The sequence below is a fragment of the Rattus norvegicus genome, chromosome 13, assembly GCF_036323735.1.
Source record: "Rattus norvegicus strain BN/NHsdMcwi chromosome 13, GRCr8, whole genome shotgun sequence".
Taxonomy (NCBI): domain Eukaryota; kingdom Metazoa; phylum Chordata; class Mammalia; order Rodentia; family Muridae; genus Rattus; species Rattus norvegicus.
Window position 1 is genome coordinate 105,060,705 of NC_086031.1, and position 19,794 is coordinate 105,080,498.

The 19,794-nt window shown below is 49.9% G+C and overlaps 1 protein-coding gene across 12 annotated transcripts in view; it reads right to left on the reverse strand.

Moving 5' to 3' along the window:
• Positions 1-152: 152 nt before the first annotated feature.
• The window catches only part of Vash2 (vasohibin 2), a 31,469-nt gene continuing 11,827 nt past the window's right edge, over positions 153-19,794 (reverse strand). For 2 of the 12 annotated variants that reach the window (XM_008769868.4, XM_008769869.3), the window contains exons 4-11: positions 19,373-19,429; positions 18,677-18,751; positions 12,612-12,993; positions 10,955-11,070; positions 7,765-7,821; positions 7,188-7,349; positions 6,982-7,050; positions 154-2,658 (exon numbers count right to left, since the gene is read on the reverse strand). In XM_008769868.4, coding sequence (XP_008768090.1) covers positions 2,586-2,658; positions 6,982-7,050; positions 7,188-7,349; positions 7,765-7,821; positions 10,955-11,070; positions 12,612-12,993; positions 18,677-18,751; positions 19,373-19,429 — 991 coding nt within the window. In that variant the 3' untranslated portion in view covers positions 154-2,585. Of the gene's footprint in view, positions 2,659-6,978; positions 7,051-7,187; positions 7,350-7,764; positions 7,822-9,505; positions 9,868-10,044; positions 10,102-10,458; positions 10,629-10,954; positions 11,071-12,611; positions 12,994-18,676; positions 18,752-19,372; positions 19,430-19,794 lie in introns of those variants that run through there. The other 10 variants (XM_006250463.5, XM_063272551.1, NM_001394373.1 and 7 more) reach the window with 8 other exon arrangements.

A 19,794-nucleotide genomic window follows, 5' to 3' on the forward strand; every position in this document is an offset into this window, starting at 1 on the left:
CTTACCTTTTCAGTCATTATCTGTTAGGATGTGGCTGAGAGGCAAGTGACTGACACGCGTGAAAATAGAGTGATACTTAACAAAGTCCGGGAGAGGAGAGAAAATGGTCAGTATGTTCAGTTGGACAAAACAGCACAAAACATCGTGAAATCCTCAGTTTCCAGATCAGTTTTATTACAGTTCCATGCTGTGTGTGGACACATGAGAGAGATTTGAGCCTGAAGCATGCACTTGTGGTGTTCTGTGGAATACCATCAAGTCTTCATGTACTTAGAAAAATACCCACTAAAGCAATCACGGTTCATCTGAAAGATTTTTTTAAAAATGTATTGGCCAGATCAAAGTCTAAGAATAAACAAGAATCTGAGTTGTACGTCAAAAACATTGTACAAGGTTGTACATAAAAGTCTAGTGTACGAAAGGCTTGCAGTGAGCTGAGGGGTTACAAAGGCTGCCCTTTGATGACCTCGCTCTGCTGAGGACACCCTAGGAAACAGCTGACTCATGGAAAGGGGCGGCGTGCTCACGGTCCCGTCCCCCCCCACCCCCCGCATGTCAGAAAGCACCCAGGCCACTTTCACAGTCAGTAGCAGTCGGCTCACGTCCTTATCCAGCTCTGTGCGTCTTGCCGTGGTGCACAGGATAAACTCGCTTCTGTCAGCTCAGTTTTCCTCTTCATCTACATCACTGCCAGACAGAAGGTCAGTCTGAGGTAAGACAAGCTGGGTTCACTTTTGCTGTCTTACTGTAAACGATTGCATTAGAATGTAGGTGTTTGGGGCTTGCTTCTGTCTTAGTGTGACTACAGGCAGTAAAATTGAGTGATAAAGAGCCTTTTAAATGTTTCTGACCAACCCTGCCTTGAAAGAAGAGCCTAAGAATCAGGTGGTTGTGGAAGAGATTAGATGACAGTGTCACAGCTGCCTGCTGTTGCCACACATCAAGGTTGTCCTGATGTTCAGTGCTGTGTCTCTGTGAGCTGACCTTGAACACAGGCCTGGTGGCTGCACTCACCAGATTGCTTCTTGGAACATTTCAGTGCACATGGCCCTGACAACAGGGATCGTGAGGACATGTGGAGGGGGGTGGGGCTTCCTCGGGTGCTGGGCGTCAAACCAGAGGCTCTGAGCACACGCCTGGGCCCCATAACTCACCTTGAACTGCAGTAACAGGATTCTTGAAGAAAGCCATTGAGTTGAGAATTTGAAGCTCACACTGATTTAGTTTCCTGGTCCTGTCCTATAAAGGACACTAAGCTTTCCAAGCAAACAACTTTTCATTAATAATGCTGGCTGGAGTGGGGAGTGGGTTGTTTTTTTGTTTTTTTTTTTTGTTTTTTTTTTTTCTGCACACACCTTTGCCCTCCTTGTGGCCCTAGGGTTTTCCTGGCAAAGACTTAGTGAGCAGACGTTGACTTCTTAGAGCTCCCCAGTCACAGCCAAAAGGGAGCATGCTGAACTCTGGGGGCCAGCCACTCAGCTGCAGCTGGGCCTCTGCTCTCCTGAGTTGGCATGGTGACCACTAAGATGAATGACTTGAAGCTGTGCTTCCTCCTCGTGGTGCGAGCAGAAGCTGTGCTGGAGTGGCCACAGGCAGGCTCACTGTGCTCTAGGCCTGGGTAACACTGAGGCAGAGCACTGTGCTGAAACTCCTCCCTTAAGACAGGCTTAAGGTCCTGGCTTCCCCCAGTGCCTCCTAAGGCCATGAAGTGGCGCCTAAGACAAGCTCCTGGAAAACATGTCTACCCTCATGAAAGACAGCAGAACACTAACTACCAGGAGCCACTAAGAGCCAAGGCTGACCAGACGTCTGCCCTCCTGTCTGAGAAGTCTCAGCACTGCTGTGTTTTCAGGAACACATGGTCTCTTGTGCTTTTTGCCTGACTCAGAAAAGGCTTAACTGTTGGCAACAGCATGGGCTAGAGCTTCTTAACATGCTTGTTAGGAGAAAACCTGTCAGCAGATGCTTTAAGGAAAGAGACTCCAAGACCCCACTGTTTCCCTTATTGCCAGAACTTCAGTGCTTCTAAAGCATCTGCATATAACTTAAATCTCATCTCACGTGTGAACCAGAAAAAACAACAAAAACCCTCCAGACCATCGAGATCCCTGTAGGAAAACAATACAAATAGAATATAAAACTCATTAAGACTGCATATCTGATGCCAAACGCTGAGGTAATATCAACTGTTTAAAGAAGCCACCCATCCTCGCTTGTTATTGCTGAGAAGACGGCGGTACTGGCTGAGCTGCCTGCTGTACCAAAAGTGGGAGGGGACTCCACAAACGGTTACTATAGCCGAGGCGTAATGTCCAAAGCAAGCGGAAAGTCGGCAAATGGAAAAATAGAAAACTGCAGTAACATTGTTCTTGAGATCCTGAGTGAGGGAGTCAGTCAACCCAGGGGTTTGTCCGTCACTTCAGCCCAGTCATGCCTGCTGACCAGTGAGTTTTTCAAAAACCCACTCAGATTCTATCTCCAGGTAAATCCTTCAAAATCAAAACTCCACAAGTTGCAGTTCCTCCTGAAGCTGCTGGGTAAAGCGCAGAGAAGAGCACCATAGAAGCCTTGCTGGCCTTGCCTGGCTAGATCCGGATCTGATAGCCCACTTCGTTCAGAGTACTGAGGTCAGCCACCTTCTTCTCGGTCAGAGCAGGCCTAAGGGCAAAGGCAGAAGGATGGTAGAGAGACAGACAAACAGTAATGAAGCTCCTCAAGGGTCTCCAGTGTGGTTAGCTAACCCAGTATGTGCCTGCTCCCTGCACCTGCACTCTTGACTCCCAACTCTTGTTCCTGAGCCTTCCATGACAGGTTTTAAGGCTTTCAGTGAAGAAGTGTAAAAGCATTTCTGCTACCAAGTGAGTCTTTTAAGCTTGAATTTTGTAAAATTAAAACAAAAACCTTGAAAATAAACACGCAAAATTAATCAGACTCTCAGGTTTTTGAGACAGGGTTTCACTGTTTCCCAGGGTAGCCTTGAACTTTGTACCCTGCAGCCTCAGTCTCCTATGTTTGGATATTATAGGTGTGTAGCACCAAGTTCAGGGTTACAACTTCTGAAACCCCAGTACCTGTGAGGTCCTAACAAGTTACATATCATACAAGACTAAGCCAAATTCTCTTTGGCAACAGTGAGCACAGGGATCACAAGGAGACTAGGTTTCGGTGGACATTCTCAGTTACCGGAGATGGTTCATATTGTAGGCTTGAATGTGTAAAATCAAGGTGCATTGACCACTGTGGTGGCACACGCCTTAATGCCAGCACTCAGGAGGCAGAAGCAGGTAGATCTCTGAGTGTGAGGCCAGCCTCATCTACAGAGTAAGTTCTAGGACAGCCAGAGAAACCCTGTCTCAAACAAACAAACAAAAAAAGTTGAGGTGTACCTTTCAGAAATCACTGAAACCACACGCCATAGCACAAAACTGCCCTGTGCAGAGCATGTTTGCTAAGAAACTCCTAAAGCACTCAGCAGTGAGCTGCCTAGCCAAGGTGTTGGCAGCTTCCCAGGGTGACACTGTGACACTGTGTAAGCCTTCTGACAGCTTCCACTATCCGATGAACCCCTTGTCATGTAGGTCGACATGACCAAGACTATAAGTGGGATTCAGGACGCTGGTGAGTTCTACTTCAGGAGTTCTGTCATTTTCGCAAGATCATCAAAGATGTCTTTCAATGACATTCAGTGACACTTTATCTTGAGTGCTAAAAAGTGAAAACTCAGGTATAAGAAAGTTCTTAAAGCTTTGAAAGATTTCTCTTTAGCGAGTTGTTTCCTCTTGATAGGGAAGTAGTCCAGCTCTCTCATCTGAACAGCTGACTCCATAGCTTGGCAATCTGTCTCTCTAAGAAGGGCTTGGCTGCCCTAAAACACCTAACGCTCCTGTGTTAGGCAGGCTGTGCCACTGCACCCTCCCCTACTCCCTTCTCGTTTTACATTTGAGATGAAATCTCAGTTAGTTATCAGACAGCCCTTGAATTTGGAATCCTCCTGCCTCTCAAGTAGCCACTAAAAGATTCTGGCATCTTGGGGCTGGGGATTTAGCTCAGTGGTAGAGCGCTTACCTAGGAAGCGCAAGGCCCTGGGTTCGGTCCCCAGCTCCGAAAAAAAAGAACCAAAAAAAAAAAAAAAAGATTCTGGTATCTTGATCTATGATCATTCTCTGTGAAACAACTTCACAGTGATCACTAAATCTACCAACTTGCTACCCACTAAAGAACTTGTGTCCTAGTCTCCTGTGGACGGTGCATGTACTGGTCTGCACCACATTTGCATGTCTTCTCATGGTTCCTGGGATGCCCGAGTGACACTCTGTGGGAATGTAGTGGAGGTGTGCACCTTCTCTCAGCGGTGTTAGTGAGCTCGAGGCCTTCAAGGTAACGCCGGCTTGGTCCAGTCATGCCCTCGAGATCAGCTACTTTCAATGGGACCACTGCCTACAAACTGTGAAGAGAGGCTTCCAGGACCCCCCTGAGTTCCCTTGGTCGATTAATAGCCAAAAGAAAAGGGAAAGGGGGAAAAGAAAATATGGCAGAAAAAAGAAAAAGAGGAAGGCTAGGTAAAAGAAAAATGAGGAGAGAAAAAGGCTTAGACCGGCTGGTCCTTGGAGAAGCCGACCCCAGTGAAGGGATGGTCTTCCCTTATTGTTTTTGCTGTAGATGTTCCTGAGAGGATGTGCGTAGAGGTATGTGTCCAAGTGTGTCCATTGCATGTGGAGGCCAGGGGCTGACCTGTTTTCTTCCTTACTTCACCTAATTTATTTTCTTGAGATGGGAATCTATGACTAGACTTTGAGTTTGTAGACTGAGATAAGCTGGCTTCCAGAAAGCCTCACATTACCCTGTCTCCCCTGCCCCACACAGTGGGCTTACAGTGTGTGAGCTGCCATACCTGGCCTTTTAAAAGTATCAGGATCTGAACTCACCTCAAGCTTGTGTAGCAAGCCGACAACTGAGCCATGTCTCCAGCCTCTCTTCTCTCTTCTCTACTGATTGCCTCAATATAGTCTAAACTGCTCTTGAACTTGAGGACACAAGAGATCTTCCTGGCTCCCACCTCTCAAGTAACTGGAAAAATGGATGCCCTGCCACATCAGGATCCCCTGACTTCTCTACCCACTGTGAACAACTATCAGAAAAGAATTACAGGGAATTGACTCCCAGAGTTGGGAAGGAGTTGGTTTAAGTTGACAGGCGCTTTGAAACACAGACCCCAATCTCCTTCCCCACTTTCCTCTAAGAACCCCTAGTGGGTCGAGTTGAGAGGCAAAGAAGCGACTGTTCTTTGTGGGAGGGACTATGGCTCAGTAGTTAAAGGCACTTGTCACCAAGCGTGATCCATGGTGGAAGGTAAGAACCCACAAGTTGTCCTCTGCCCCTCACATGTATGTGTGTCCTTACACAAATATACATGTAGTGATGATAATAAGACCAAAACACTCTGAGGGAGCAGAGAAGAGGCCCCGGGGGAGGGGAAGGCCATCTCCCTTTAGAAACCTGATCTTAATTGAGGCTGGTAAAGTCACTCTCAGCCTCCCACTCAGCTGACTCTTGTGTCAACCCAGTGACACACATGTTCCTAAGGGGATTATTTAGGCAAGTGCAAAGACAGAGAGGAATGCAGAGCTGAAGTGGCTCCAGCTGCGAGCGGAGGGCAGCGTAAGCCCCTAGAACTATGTACGGGCATCAGCTGGCAGCCTCACGCCAACTGTGGTTATTTTCCTCCCTGAGCACTCAGCAGACTTGCTGGCCTTAGGTAATGATGAGATAATAGCATGACAGTGGCATCCAAGAGACTTTCCCGATGAAGATCAGCTCAGCAAGCCCAGTGTCTGAAGCCACTGGGGCATGGTCAATGCTGTCCCTTTTAAAAAGCAAGACTAGCCGAACCAAAGCCTGCCTGAAGAAGGCTATAGGCAGGAGAGAAGAGCCTTTTGTTGGCTTATGTCTGGGAGCTGGGGGGTGCTGGTCTAACCTATGATGCTGGTCTAGCCTGTGGTTATGGCAGATGTATACATCAACAGAGAGACGAGTCAGCTTGGAGTTTCCATGTCTCCTGTGATCCCTGCTCTCCGGCCGTTCTTTTTTTTTTTTTTTTTTTGTTCTTTTTTTCGGAGCTGGGGACCGAACCCAGGGCCTTGCGCTTCCTAGGTAAGCGCTCTACCACTGAGCTAAGTCCCCAGCCCCTCCGGCCGTTCTTTTGCTTCTGTCTTCTGTAGTCCTTCCCTCTCTTGCATGGCAGCACAGTCCTTCCTTCCCTAGTTCTGACCATCAGGAGCCGAGGTATAAGAGGAACCAGGGAGACCGTTCCCTCCCCGCTCACCTCAGTCCACTTTGAACAGAAGCCTCCATAGATACCCTTTTGAGGCTCCTCCCAACCTCCATATGCACATAGAGAGCTAAGAGGCCAGGATTCGTGATACAGAGAGGAGCAAGCGTGGCCTATGAGCTCTGTAGTCTCCTCTGGTCCCCACATGTGCAGGGCTCCCGATGACCACCAGGCTGTCCCAAGGCCACCTGGCTTACATGTAGATCCCTCTCCACACTCCCCATGATACGGAGAGGAGCAAGCGTGGCCTATGAGCTCTGTAGTCTCCTCTGGTCCCCACATGTGCAGGGCTCCCGATGACCACCATGCTGTCCCAAGGCCACCTGGCTTACATGTAGATCCCTCTCCACACTCCCCACTGGAAAGAGTTAATGAGGGGCTCCTGGGACCTGCTCAGCAGGAGAAAGGCTATGGGCCTGAATCTGCAGGCCTTGGGAGTTGCACCCCACCTTTTTTGAAACTTTACAATATACAGGCCTATGACTGCCCCGCAGGGGCTGGGAAAGACCTTGGGGGGCGGCAATAGGAAGACGATGGAAGGGAAACACCTGGAGATCCAGCTCCTCCTGGTCGTCCTCTCCACTCTCAGGACACTCTAGTGTCAGGAGGGGTGGGGATAAGTGGGGTCCTGGCACCCACAGCTTTGAACTCACAACTGTAGCTGTCTAACAGCTGTCTTCCTCGGATGCAGATGAAGGTGCTGGTGTGGCCGATTGTCTTGGCTGCATGACAAAGTAGTAGAGATTAGGGTCTGGGACAAAGAAAGTCAGTTCTCTTTCTGTCTCCTGTGAGGGTGACTCATAGGCATCTCCCAGATTGACTTCAGGGAGGCCTGATCATGGGAACCAGTCAAGCTTACCTGGAGACCGTCTCAGTCAGAGGCCTGCCAGGGCTGGACAAGTCTAGGGTATGACTGGCCTTCAACACTTTCATCTTGCCACGTTGGTTGTTAATGCAAACTCTTTGCCTTGGTTCATAAAGCCCAGTAGAGGTGGGTCTGCTGCTGAATGACTCTGGGGAACTCAAGTTGTGGACCCCACCCACTCAGCCACAGAACTGAGGGCTTGTCAAAAATAAAAACTCAGATTCCTGACCCAAAGCTGCTGGTTCAGAAGCCCCAGGGAAGGGTGATTTCCCCCATTCTGATTTGGAGCAAGGCCCCTCTGAGAAACCAGGATCCACCTGTCAGTGAGGTCCTCAGCCTGGGCCCTGCTCAGTATGCAACCACCGCTGTCTTTTCCAGACAGCATGGCTTCCATCCCCTGGCCCAAGGCCACCGGAGGCTCAAACCACCAGCCTCTCTGCTTGTTTGTCTACCTACTGCCCCTCTAACCCCTTCCTGCCCCTAAGCCCACACTGTAGCATCCCCTCCCTCTGACCCTGGCTGCCCAAAAACCTTGCTTCCTGAATTCACCACTTTCTTTTTGAACCTTCACCTCTTGCTCCTGGTTATTTCCACCTTGTTGTCAAAGATGGTGTAGTTCTCTTCAGTTCTGCAAGGAAAAGGCCCAGAGGGAATACACGATGTTCTACAAACTACTTCAAGGAATCTACTCTAATTCCACTCCTCTTTACAAGTAAGGAAACCAAGGCCTAAAGAAATGGTTTGCCCAAAGCCACATCCTGGTCCACTGGGTCTCAGCTCAGGGTTCATCCTTTGTGCTGTCCTCCTGGTTCCCCACCCCCCATTTCCCCCTTTCACAGGTCAAGCCCTGTCAAGTCCTGTCACACTGTTCCAAAGATCCCCAGAGTCCCTAGTGTCTTCCGTTCCTCCCCCAAACCTCAACTACCCATGCTGTTTTTGAGTTGACATTTTTGCCACTGGACCATGAGTCCTCACCTTGGTCCTCCTGGAGCTCCTATCATGGGGTTGAAAAGAACCATGGGGTGTGAAGGCAGGAGGGTGACAAAACTGAAGCCCCTCTTCTCGGAGACCGTCCCTTCTGGCTTAGGGGCCACTATCTGCCCTCATTCTTTCTCCTCACTCCCAGGCTCTCCAGGTGGGCAGAAAGGGTCAGTGGGTTCCCCAGAGTAGGGCTGTTGAGATTTGGTCTTTTGCTGTGTATTACAGTACTAAATACTGGCCCCCAAGGCCTGGTTGCCCCCAGGGATGAGAGAATCCCCACAAAGACCTAAGTAACACTTAACCTTTCCCCTCCTGCCCAAGTTATCCCTGATTGATGAGTAAAGACGCCGGCAGCCTATAGCTGGGCAGAATTGAGACAGCTGGAGTGTTTGGTTCCTGAGCTTGGGATTGGAGGAAAACCATGAGGAAGGGAGCCATGAGGAGGGAGAAGGAAGAGCAAGATGCCATGAGGAAAGGGATCATAAGAACTGTCCAATGGCTGGCCATTGGAATTAAGAGCAGCCCATGTGTAACAGGTAACTCAGGGTCACTGATAGGGAGGCAAAAATAATAGCTTAGGGGGTAGACATCTGCCCAGGTCTAGTACTGTTGAAGGCTTACTATAAATATAAGAGTCACGTGTCTTTTATCTGGGAACTGAATGATCAAAGGTGAGGTAGAAACCCCGGATTGAGAATAAATATCTATTACAACATAGGGCAATGGGGGCTGTCTAATACTCACCACTGACAAGGACAGCAGCCAACATGGAGCCAGAAGCTCCCTCTTAGCCAGCCCTTCCCTCATCTCCTAAGTTGATCTCTGCTTTCTCTCATCTCCCCACAGCTACCCATTACTTTCTTCTTCTTCTTTCCTCACCGACAAGTCACTGTTTGAACTGTCACTTCTGGGTCAGAGCCTTCCATTTTAAAGCTGTTCTTAAACCCCAGGTCTATCGGTATTTTTTTAGAACAGGCTCCTCCTGGAGCCTGATAAGCACCTCAGAGCCCACAGTTTCAGCTCACGCTTCCCCTGCCTCTACATCAAACCATCACCATCAGACTCCTGACTCCATCCTGATGGCCACTCTGCCCTGTCCCCTCAGTCACCAGTCGTTCACTGGTTAAGAACTTCCCACACTCCTCCTACACCGAGTAGAATCCAACCAGAAACGTTGACTCAGAAATGTCGACCTGCCAATGGCTGTCACTCTGTGCAGAGATCACAGCCCCTGTGCACTGGTCCAGGTTCTTTGGGGAAGAGCACCACCCACTATGGGCGGCTGAACCCCTTCTGTTCATGGGAGCCTCAAAGGAATTAATGACTGTTACCTTCATGGACAGAGGGGACAATAGACCAAAAGACAGGTCTCCCTTTCTGCTGCTGGGTCTGTGTCATTGACCTGTCAGGAAGGATTCACGGTTCTGGACGACAGCATAGCTGGAACTGATGACTGAGTCAAGAGAGCTTGGCCTCAGTGAGGATGGGCGCCAAGGTCAGAGATGATGTGGTGAGGATGGGTGTCAAGGTCAAGAGACAGGCATTGAGGGCAAGACTGCAAGGCCATACACGGAAGCCATTGGCCTCTCTAAGATGGCCATATGCTGCAGCATCCACATCTCGGCCTTTCTTGTCACAGAAGTCCTGGACACCTGTCATTTTAGCAAGTCTCTGCTAACTGTCCATGCTAAACCTGCAGTGGGGGTTGGGTGGGTGGGATGTGGAGTGATAAGCAAGAACCTTCTTTGAAACACTTTGTCCTATCCTGTTATCCCCAAACAGAAGCACCCCTCTCCCGTCACCTCCCTAGAGTCTAGGGAGCTATGCTGGCTTCCTTACTGACCAGCTACAGGACTCAGGACCAAGATAACAAGCGCTTGTTGTTTTCGGATCTCCTCATCCAGAAGTGAACACAGCAGAACTGTCCCTTCATAGCCGATGGGAAGAACATGTTGATCAGAACATGCTTTTGTGAACATGGTTTACCATTAAGGAGCCACACCCACCATTCAATCTAATTAGATCTGCTCAACAACATTGGGTGACAGGTGAGGAATCCTTCTTAGCCTCTTACAAATGCAAACTCTGGCTCCCTTGGGTTGACCACTTGGCTTCCATGCAGCGGCTGAGCGGGAACTCAATCGAGATTTCTGTGTATCGCCCTAGTCCCCAGTAATCAAGAAGCCACTTCGACAACCTACACTTTGGTCATTTGCAAACACCGACAGCTTAGTGTTTATGTGACCATGGCCTCAGGACTTGCTAGCTAGTCATCCCTGGTTACCTGGAGATTCTCAGCAGGTCAACTGTCATATCTTATATGAGTCATTTTGACCTAAGGAGCTGTGGCAGCATCTCCAGACTATGGTAGTTAGCCAAGGATGAGGATGCATCCCTGCACCACTACTGGCTGACGGCAGCCATATCCTGCTGGGCACAAAGGTAAGCCGGTCCCTGAAATTGACAAATTTAAACTTAGACCCAAGAGTGTTACAAAAATGCCATGGTAGCTTCTAAGTAGACTAGCTGATTCCAGCCCCGAGGTTCCTAATTCCATTTCCAGTGTTCTTCCATTCTTAGGTCTTCCCTGGCTTCTCCCTCCATTTGTATGTTCACCTCATCCTCGGCAGAGCACTGCCTGAGGTGGCCCACACCATAGCACTGTTTCTGTGCATGACCTGTGAATGGGGGGAGTCCCCTCAGAGAGGACTCAGCTTTATCCCCATGGGTCAGGACACGCCTACAAATGTGTGTGCTAGGAAAGAGAAAATGGCACTCACGATTTGTCTCGCCTGCCGAGCCTCCTCGGAGGGCTTGCTTGTCTCCTCCGTGGAGACAGGGACTTTCCCCGGATTCTCACTTGGGTTGGAGAGTGGCCACTTGCAGGTTTCAAGATCTGAAGGGGACAGGAGGAATTAGCCACACTGGATCCTAAGGACACCCTCTCTCACCTGCCCACAGCACAATGCCCCAACCACAGCATCCAAGACACATGTTCCTCTCCTACTGCACTGGGAAAAGAAAAGGGTCTCACTTCCTGGAGGGTGAGGTGTAGCAGCACATCATCCCCTTTTCTGTGGAGGGAGAGGAGCCAAGCCCAGCCCCTCAGCCTCCTGGAGCTGGCATGTTTCTCGCCCTGGGGTTGGGGGGCAGATCTCCTCTACGGTTCTCCAGCTGACCCTTCCTCCCACAGTTAGTCAGAGTGGGCTTCAGATCAGCACCCCAAGCCCTGAAGGGTGAAGATAAGCAAGCCTGAATCCTGAGTAGTCACTGTCTCAGTGTCTCCACAGGCCCTGGAGGGACAGGGACAAGTAGGTGTGCTGCCACCACAGAGGTGAGCTGACAGAGGGAAGAGTGGATAATGAGACCATCTAGCCAAGGTCTGCACAGCAAATGTCCCTCCTATCTGTTGTGACACCAGATGCCAAAGGCCTTGCAACTTAGATCTGTAGGAGATGCAGTGTGACGTAAGACAGGGTGACTGTCTCATCCTGAGATGTAACTTCCTGGTCTCTCAGTTTTGGATCTTAGTTGATGGAAGGAATTGAGGAGACGCTGCTTCCTTTGCAATATTTAAGATGGTTTCAGCTGTGGTTTATGAAGCACCATTTGCCCCTCAGGGTCCTTGTGGGAATCAGTTCCAGGATCCCAAAGGGACACCAAAATCCATGGGCATTCAAGTTCCTTCTGCTTGCACACAATGTGTGTCCATCCTCCTCTAGACTGAACCACAACTCGACGGCCTGTAATGCCTAAGGTATGACAACTGTTCAAATAGATGCTACTTAGGGACTAATAAGAAAAATCTTTACACAGCTGCAAGGTTTTTTTTTTCCTATTGTCCTTGATCCACAGTTGGCTGAAACTGATGGTGTAAAAGTCCACCGGCAAAGAGGGGAAGCCAGACCACATGCAGAGACTAACCATCCGGTCAAATGAGGATGAAGAGGTTTTGTTCCTATTGTGGCCACTAACCAAGAAACATTCCATGCCATCTAGAAAGAGGCACAGACCATGTGACTGTTAAATCTGGACTCTCAGTTTGATGAGATTGAGGACCTCAAAGGGAGACAGCTCTTTGAGGGTGTCTGTGAGGAAGTTTTTTTGGCTGGGTGAACTGAGTTGGGAACCACACACTAATGTGGGCAGCACCATCCTATGGGCTGAAGCCAATCTGAATAAAAGAGAGAAAGTGAATCCAGCCCAGTAGTGGTCACAGTTGCCTCAGGTTCCCACCACTGTTCCTTCCCATGATGGAGAGCACCCTTCAACTGTGAACCAGAATATCCTCTGTCCCTCCCTTCTGGATGGTCAGGGCCAGAATATCCTCCGTCCCTCCCTTCTGGATGGTCAGGTCAGGGATTCTGTCCCGTGTGTAAAGTAACCAGTACAGATGAGAAAAGGCTCCCACACACCATGTGCTTGTCCTGAACTCACCTTCATCCGCATGTCCCTGGCGTACTTCTCCAGCTCCTTCCTGATGTCAGCCCTCAGCATCTTTGAGACATTGAGGACAAGTTGCTTCCACTCGATGGGCTGGAAGCTGTGAGGCTCATGGGGGACGTACAGCCCAATCTTGACCTTCTTGACCGTGTGAAGGTATTTCTTATAGGAGTCTTCAAAGTCAAAGACAAGGTCACTCAGAGTCCTAAAGGTCAGCGGCTTGTCCATCAGCTCCGCCCTTCGGCTCATGCCCAGTGAACCGTAGTAACCATTGCAGTAAATCCCCAGCACGACATGGTGAAAGTAGCTTCCTGAGAAGTAGGTTTTAAAGCTGATAGGGAACCGCTCAATGGAAGGCTGCCCATTGGTTAAATATCTGAGTGGAGCAGAGTCAAGGAAGAGCGATTCGAGAGTGACAGGCACGGTGGCACACGCCTTTAATCTCAGCACTTGGGAGGCAGAGGGACCACTGTGAGTTCAAAGCCAGCCTGGTTTACAGACTTCCAGGACAGCCAGGGCTACACAAAGAAACCTTGTCTCTCATGTGCACACATGCATGCACACACACACACACACACACACACACACACACACACACACTCCAAACCAAAAAACACCACCAACAACAAAGTCAAAAAATTCTAGAATATGACACTGCTGCTGGGCCAGTGAGTCCATCCCCCTGTCTCCAGCAGCATGGTATCTAACCTTCCCAGATGAATCCTCTACAAGGAATTTGCTGGGTGCCTTTGAGTATCAACTCTCTGACCCATTACCAAAACCAAGTGAATAGTGGCTGAAGAGAAAATCTGCCGTCTTCAAAAGTTAAATGCCAAACAAAGCAATAACCAGGCACCTTTGCCTTATCTGGTTTCTACAGGGCACGTGGAGCTCCTTAAGGCATTTTTACTTTGTGTGTGTGTGTGTGTATGTGTGTGTGTGTGTGTGTGTGTGTGTGCATGTATATGCATGTGTGTGCATGGTATGCTGTATGTATGAGTATGTGTGTGTATGTATATATGCATGTGTGTGCATGGTATGCTGTGTGTATGAGTGTGTGTGTGTGTGTATGCATGTGTGTGCATGGTATGCTGTGTGTATGAGTGTGTGTGTGTGTATGCATGTGTGTGCATGGTATGCTGTGTGTATGAGTATGTGTGTGTATATGCATGTGTACATGGCGTGATGTATTTACATGACTTTGTGTGTATGCGTGTGCATGTATGTATGTGCATGCATGCAAGGTGTGTTGTGTGTACATGAGTGTGCACGTGTATGTGTGTGCATGGTGTGGTGCGGGTACATGAGTGTGGAGGTCAGACATCCACCTCCATGTTCCTATGCTGTGCTTACTTTTCACGTCAGGGGCTCTTGTCCTAGAACTCGATCATTAAGAGAAGCTGGTTAGCCAGTGATACCCAGGGGTCTTCCTGTCTCTACCTCTCCAGCCAGTGCTGGGATCACTGAGGCAAGGCCACATATATCCCCAGTTAGCTCTCTCCCTGCCTTTTGGGTTGTGTCTCAAGACATAAGCTCTCAGCTACTGCTCCAGGGTCATGCCTTCCGTTGTCACGCTCCCAGCCATAGTGGTTATGGGCTCACCCTCTGGAACTGTGAGACCCCAAATACTCTCTGGTAAGTTGCCTTGGTCAGAGTGTCTTACCACAGCAACAGAAAGTAAGGAAGACAGGGGACCTTCAGATGACTTTTACATGTACTGGGAAACTATGTCGTACAGTGATAGGGGCTGCAGCTGAGTGGAAAAGCTCTTGTCTTGCAAACACGAGGTCCTAGGTTCAATCCTCAGCCAAAAAAGGACAAGATGCTACCCAAGCACACTGGCACAGGCCTGTCGTCCTAGAGGGCTGGAGGAAGTTCGAGGCCAGCCTGGAATACTTAGGACTGTCTCAAAAACAGAACAAAGTAATCATGATACTCTTTAATACATGTCACAAACAGAGCAACCCAGCCCGCTTGCTTGTGGTAATGGTAGCTTTTAGCTTCACTTCTAATACCAAATGTGTTTCTTCTCATGCACCTGGGACCTGGCTGGCCACAGCAGCTGTTCCTCCCAAATACCTGCCATAATTCAGAGAATTTTATGATTCCTGTGTCTGGCATGCATGGGAGGGTGTGCACGCCCATTAGTTAGCACTGTGCAAAGTGGCTGTCCAGGAAGGGATCCTGAACTTGATGAAGTGAAAACGTGTAAGACACAGGCTGGGGAGAAAGCACTTTACCTCACTCAATACCCAGAACCCAGGTTTGAAAACCCAGGCTGGGATGGATGGATGGATGGACGGATACAGACAGACGAACAGACAGATAAAAAGATGGATGGTGCCTATGAAACCATACCTAAAGTTGTCCCTGGCTTCATTAGATAGAGAACAGGTGACTAGAAGCCAGCCAAACCTACCAGCTTCCCAGCTGTCGAGGAAACCTTATATCCCAGGACAGTGGGAAACTCTGGGAGACACCAACTGTGACCTGAATCACTCTTCCCAGGGGGAAAGCAGGACACGGGAACGCTGACAGAGCAAACCCAGAGATGCTGTAAGTTTGGACGGATGTCTGTGCCCAGAGTCCATTTTCCCTGAGTTGAACATGACAGGCAGAAGTTCCCACGCTCGTCACCTGCCTTGTTCTTCTCTGAAATGTCACATAGGTAAGAACAAAGTAAAATCAAGAGCCCTGGCCCAGAGGGTTCCTAGATCTGTTATCTACAAGCACCAGTGTTCTAGATAATTCCAGGGACATGATGATCAGATGTGTGACAGTGTGCAAAGAACAAGGTGGCCCACACACCCTGGACCCACATACACCAGTCCCACAAACCCCAGACCCACATACACCAGTCCCACATACCCCAGACCCGTATACTCTGGGCTCACATACCCCAGGCCCACAAATCCTGGCCTCACATACCCTGCACCCACACACTCAGACTCACACACCCTAAATCCACATACCCTGGTCCCACATACTCCAGACTCACACACCCGGACCCATACACCCTGGCCCCCATACCCCTAACCCATATCCCCAAACCCACACACCCTGGACCTACATAGCTTGGACCCACTCACTTCAGGCCCACATACCCTGCACACTCAGCAGGTGGCCAAAGCGGCTAAGCAGAGCTTGTCTGCCCAGAGATAAGCTTGGCCTCGTGTCTTCCACTGGCCGCTAGCCAGCAGCTCCCTAGCCAATGGTTCCCAGGAGGAGGCTCTGCCTACAGCTCTGGCTACTCAAGGGTGGAGCCCTGAGCTACCTCAGCCCCCAGCAGCATGCCCTCCTGCTAGACTCCCTAACATGTATTTCCCCTTTTGATGGGGAGCAAGGAGAAGATCTGAGAGAGGCTTCAGAAAGACTCAAGTTGCCATTTTCCAGATGCTAAGGTATGGATGGACAGTCATACTTCAGGTCAGACCCCCAAGTGCTCTGCAAGGAATGGAGAATCACAAAAGCTCCCTGTCCTGTGGCAGGTCCAGGAGCAGGTGGGTAGCCCTGGCTTTAATACCCACCGATATATACGCAAAGTATATACATAGGTAAGCATAAGACACTATGAAAGTCTGGGGCCAGGGGTGTAGCTGGGGTCAAGTGCACAACGAAGGCACTGAATTTAGTCCCTAGAACCTTGAAGAGCAAAACAAGCAAACAAAAAATCCCAAAAAGATACAAGAGGGGTTGAGGAGATGGCTCAGTTGTTAAAGAACTTGCTGTGCAGCCAGGTGGTGGTGACACATACCTTTAATCCTAGCACTCAGGAGGCAGAGGCAGGGGGATCTCTATGGGTCCAGGGGCTTGCCCAGACAGCCAGTCTAGCCAAACTAGGGCACTCTGGGTTCAGTGGGAAGCCCTGTCTTAAAAAGTCAGGTAGTTGGTTGGGGGGTAGCTTAGTAGGTTAAAGTTCTTACTGCACATGTAAAGAACTGGGGTTCAATACCAAGAGCCTACACAAAGCCAGGTGGCAGATCCCATCTGTTGCCCCTTCAATGCTGTGAGGTGGGGCGGCAGATAGGAAAATCCCTGGAAGCCTGGGGGACAACAAAGAGACACTGTCTCAAATGAGGTGGAAGCTGAGGACCAACACCCAAGATTGTCCTCTGACTGCCACACTCGTGCTGTGGTATGTGTGCACACATATACGTATGTACACTTACATACACATGCACACACGTGCACACACACACACACACACACACAAAGGTAGAGGGTGAGAAAAGGCATCCCATGTTAAGCTGTTAAGTCTGTATCCATACGTGCACACTCTGGTGTGTGCATCTGCACACATGCCCAAGGTATCAACAGACAGACTAGACCATCCCCCATGCCATCTAATTCTGAAGCTCCTCTTCCACTAACCCCCGTCTCCCTTCCTAGGTCTCAACATAACTCGAGTTTCCTTAAGTCTCTGTCCTGCTTGTTTTTTTAATGGCAACCTGACGCAAGGTGGAGCCGCCTAGAACGAGGGGACCTCGACTGAAGAGCTGTTTCCATCACACTGGCCTGTGGCGTGTCTCTGAGGAACTGTTTTAATGGATGATTGATGCGGAGACCCCAGTTACAGGCTGCACCGTCCCCGGGGCAGGCAGGTCTGGGCTATATAAGCTAGCTTGCTGAGAACCAACCAGGTTGGACAGGCAGTAAGTAGCATTCCCCGTGGTTTCTCCCTGACTTCTTTCTGTGATAGCTTCTGACACAGAAGCACCAGCAGAACGAAACCCTGCTTTGGTCACGGCGTCCCTCACAGCACCAGAAAACAAAGAAGTCTCTTCCATGGGTTCTCTGTGTCCATCTAGCCAAAGGAATTTAGGAGTTCATCCTTGATCATTCTCTCCTCCTCCTAACTTGTCTCCCCAACATTCATGTCACCCAATTTGTGTTTCTGGCATCAATCTGCCCCCTTCAAGAACCCCACTCCAAATATCCCATCTCGAGCAGACCACACTTCATGTTTTAAATCCACTCAGCCCACGTCTGAACTCATGCCCAAGACTTGGAGCCTTCCTCTCAGGCCCTTCCCTTAAGCTGTGGCATCGCCATGCAAGGCAGGAGGGATCCCCAGTGCTGCAGTCTGGGTGCCTGCTGCCCCTCCCCTCAGCCCTCACTGCTTCTGTCCCCATGCAGGTCTGTCCCAAAGCCCTGTCACCCTCCACTCTTCGAGCTCTTCTCCGTTTGTGGTTGACTCCCCGTCAACTCCTATATCTGGTTGACTTCCAAGTCCTGTACACTCAAGCTCCTGGCAGTTCTGGAAACTACTTTGTCCAACCCGGTCCCACTGCCAAGTCATGCATGGTCCAGGTGTCACCACTCCCTCCTGTAAGCACTCACAGTGGGCTCTGCACAGCCAGCCCAGCTGCCTCCAACAGGTCCTGTCTGTCCTTCAGAAAGCTACCGTACATGCAGTATCCAAGATGGGACCACACCGGTCTTCAGCTTCAGAGCTTTCTGAAGGCCACTTAGCACGGCATTCAAGACGACAACAGCTTTTGTCTGGAGCCGGCTATTAGCCCAACGCTTTGTTCTACGTCCTGCTTCCTCGACTGTGGTCCCCCCAGCCAACTTCCCACAAGAAGACCCAGCATCTGTCTGACTCCATTCTCAGGTAACCATCACCATCAGAGTTGTCACAGCGTCTCTGGACCAAATTCCTCTCCAGACAAAGAGCCAAGAATGCAGGGAAAATGACCGAGCATTAGAGCCCAGACCCCTGTGTCCCCGGGCTCCATCATGACACACTGCCAGACCCCTGTGTCTTTCCTATGACAATGTCAGATTAATGCGAGAACAGCCACGCAGGCCCTCTCCAAGGTACCTCTGAATTTGAATTCTCCTGTGACTGCTGAATTTACAGTCACTAGTCTGACATCTGTCTCTGACAGCACCACAGATGACAGATGAAGCTGGTCCAAGGAGCCAACCTTGGTTGTGTTCAACGCCAGCCAGGTCAAATTAAGAGGGAGGTCTGACATTTTTCTCCAAGGACACCAAAGACACAACTAGCTCCAGAACAGGGTCACAAAGGGACAGCACAAAAGCTTAAAGGATACATGCCCAGGATGACTGCCTCCAGGCATTTGATAGGCAAGGACTCTCGGGTCATCTCTTTCGCCGTCTCCATTAACCTGTGGGACAGAGCACAACAGATCATCTTGGAATTTATATAGTTATGCAGTCAGCTTGGCTGTCTGTCAGTTCACCAGTCGGTCTGCCCACCTCCACACTAGGGATCTAGAGAGAAAGGGAATAGCTCACTTCCCAGGAAGAACCCAGACAGAACTAAAATCCCCAAGTCTGCCCCCGCCCCCAGCTACCTCAGAGGGGGTGATGTGAGCATCTCCCAACCTCAAAGCAGCGACTTACAGGGACAGGTTTGCAAGCCTCTGCTGTCCTGAAAGTCAGTCTGGTTCATTTTGTTTTTTGAGTCAGGGTCTCTCTATGTAATCTCTGGCTCTCCTGGAACTTTCAACGTATACCAGGCTGGCTTCGAACTCAAAGATCCACCTGTCTCTCAAGTTCTGGGATTGAAGCTGTGTGTCACCACACCTGGCCTGAGAGTCAGTCTTGACCACTAGATTTAGCTGCCAAGAGTGACAAGTCCTCAGCCCCACCCACAGCCAGGCCCTGGAGCCCCTCCATAGACTAGAATCCTGGAGCCCTAGGACACAGGGACAGATTGGGACAGGGTGCTGGTGGCTCAGTGGTAAAAGAGAAGCCATGTGATCCTCAGATCATGTGCCACTTACCCGCTCAGAGGTCGCATTTTCCTGATTTCAAAGAACTGGGTCCCTGTATGGTTGTATCTGTGTGAAACACGTAAAGGAAAGAGACAAACCCCAGAGTCCCCAGCAGAGGGCCACACGGATTCCCATCTCTCCATGGGAGAAGAAAGTACTTGCTTTCCTGGCCAGTGGCCAGTGGGGAGCCTACAGCCCGACTCCTTACTGCACAGCCTAGAGATCCCGCTTCTAACCTGAAGCCTGGGTGCACCTTGGACGTTCGTAGCACTTGATAGCAGGCTACGCTGTGCTCTGGTTATCTGACTGCATGTCTTAAGTCACAGGCTAGACCAGAAGCTCTTGAGAGCTGGGACCTCTCTTTTATCATCTTTGGATCCCCAAAATGGCCTGAAGAAAGATCAACAAACCCAGGTTAGCAAGGCCATTAA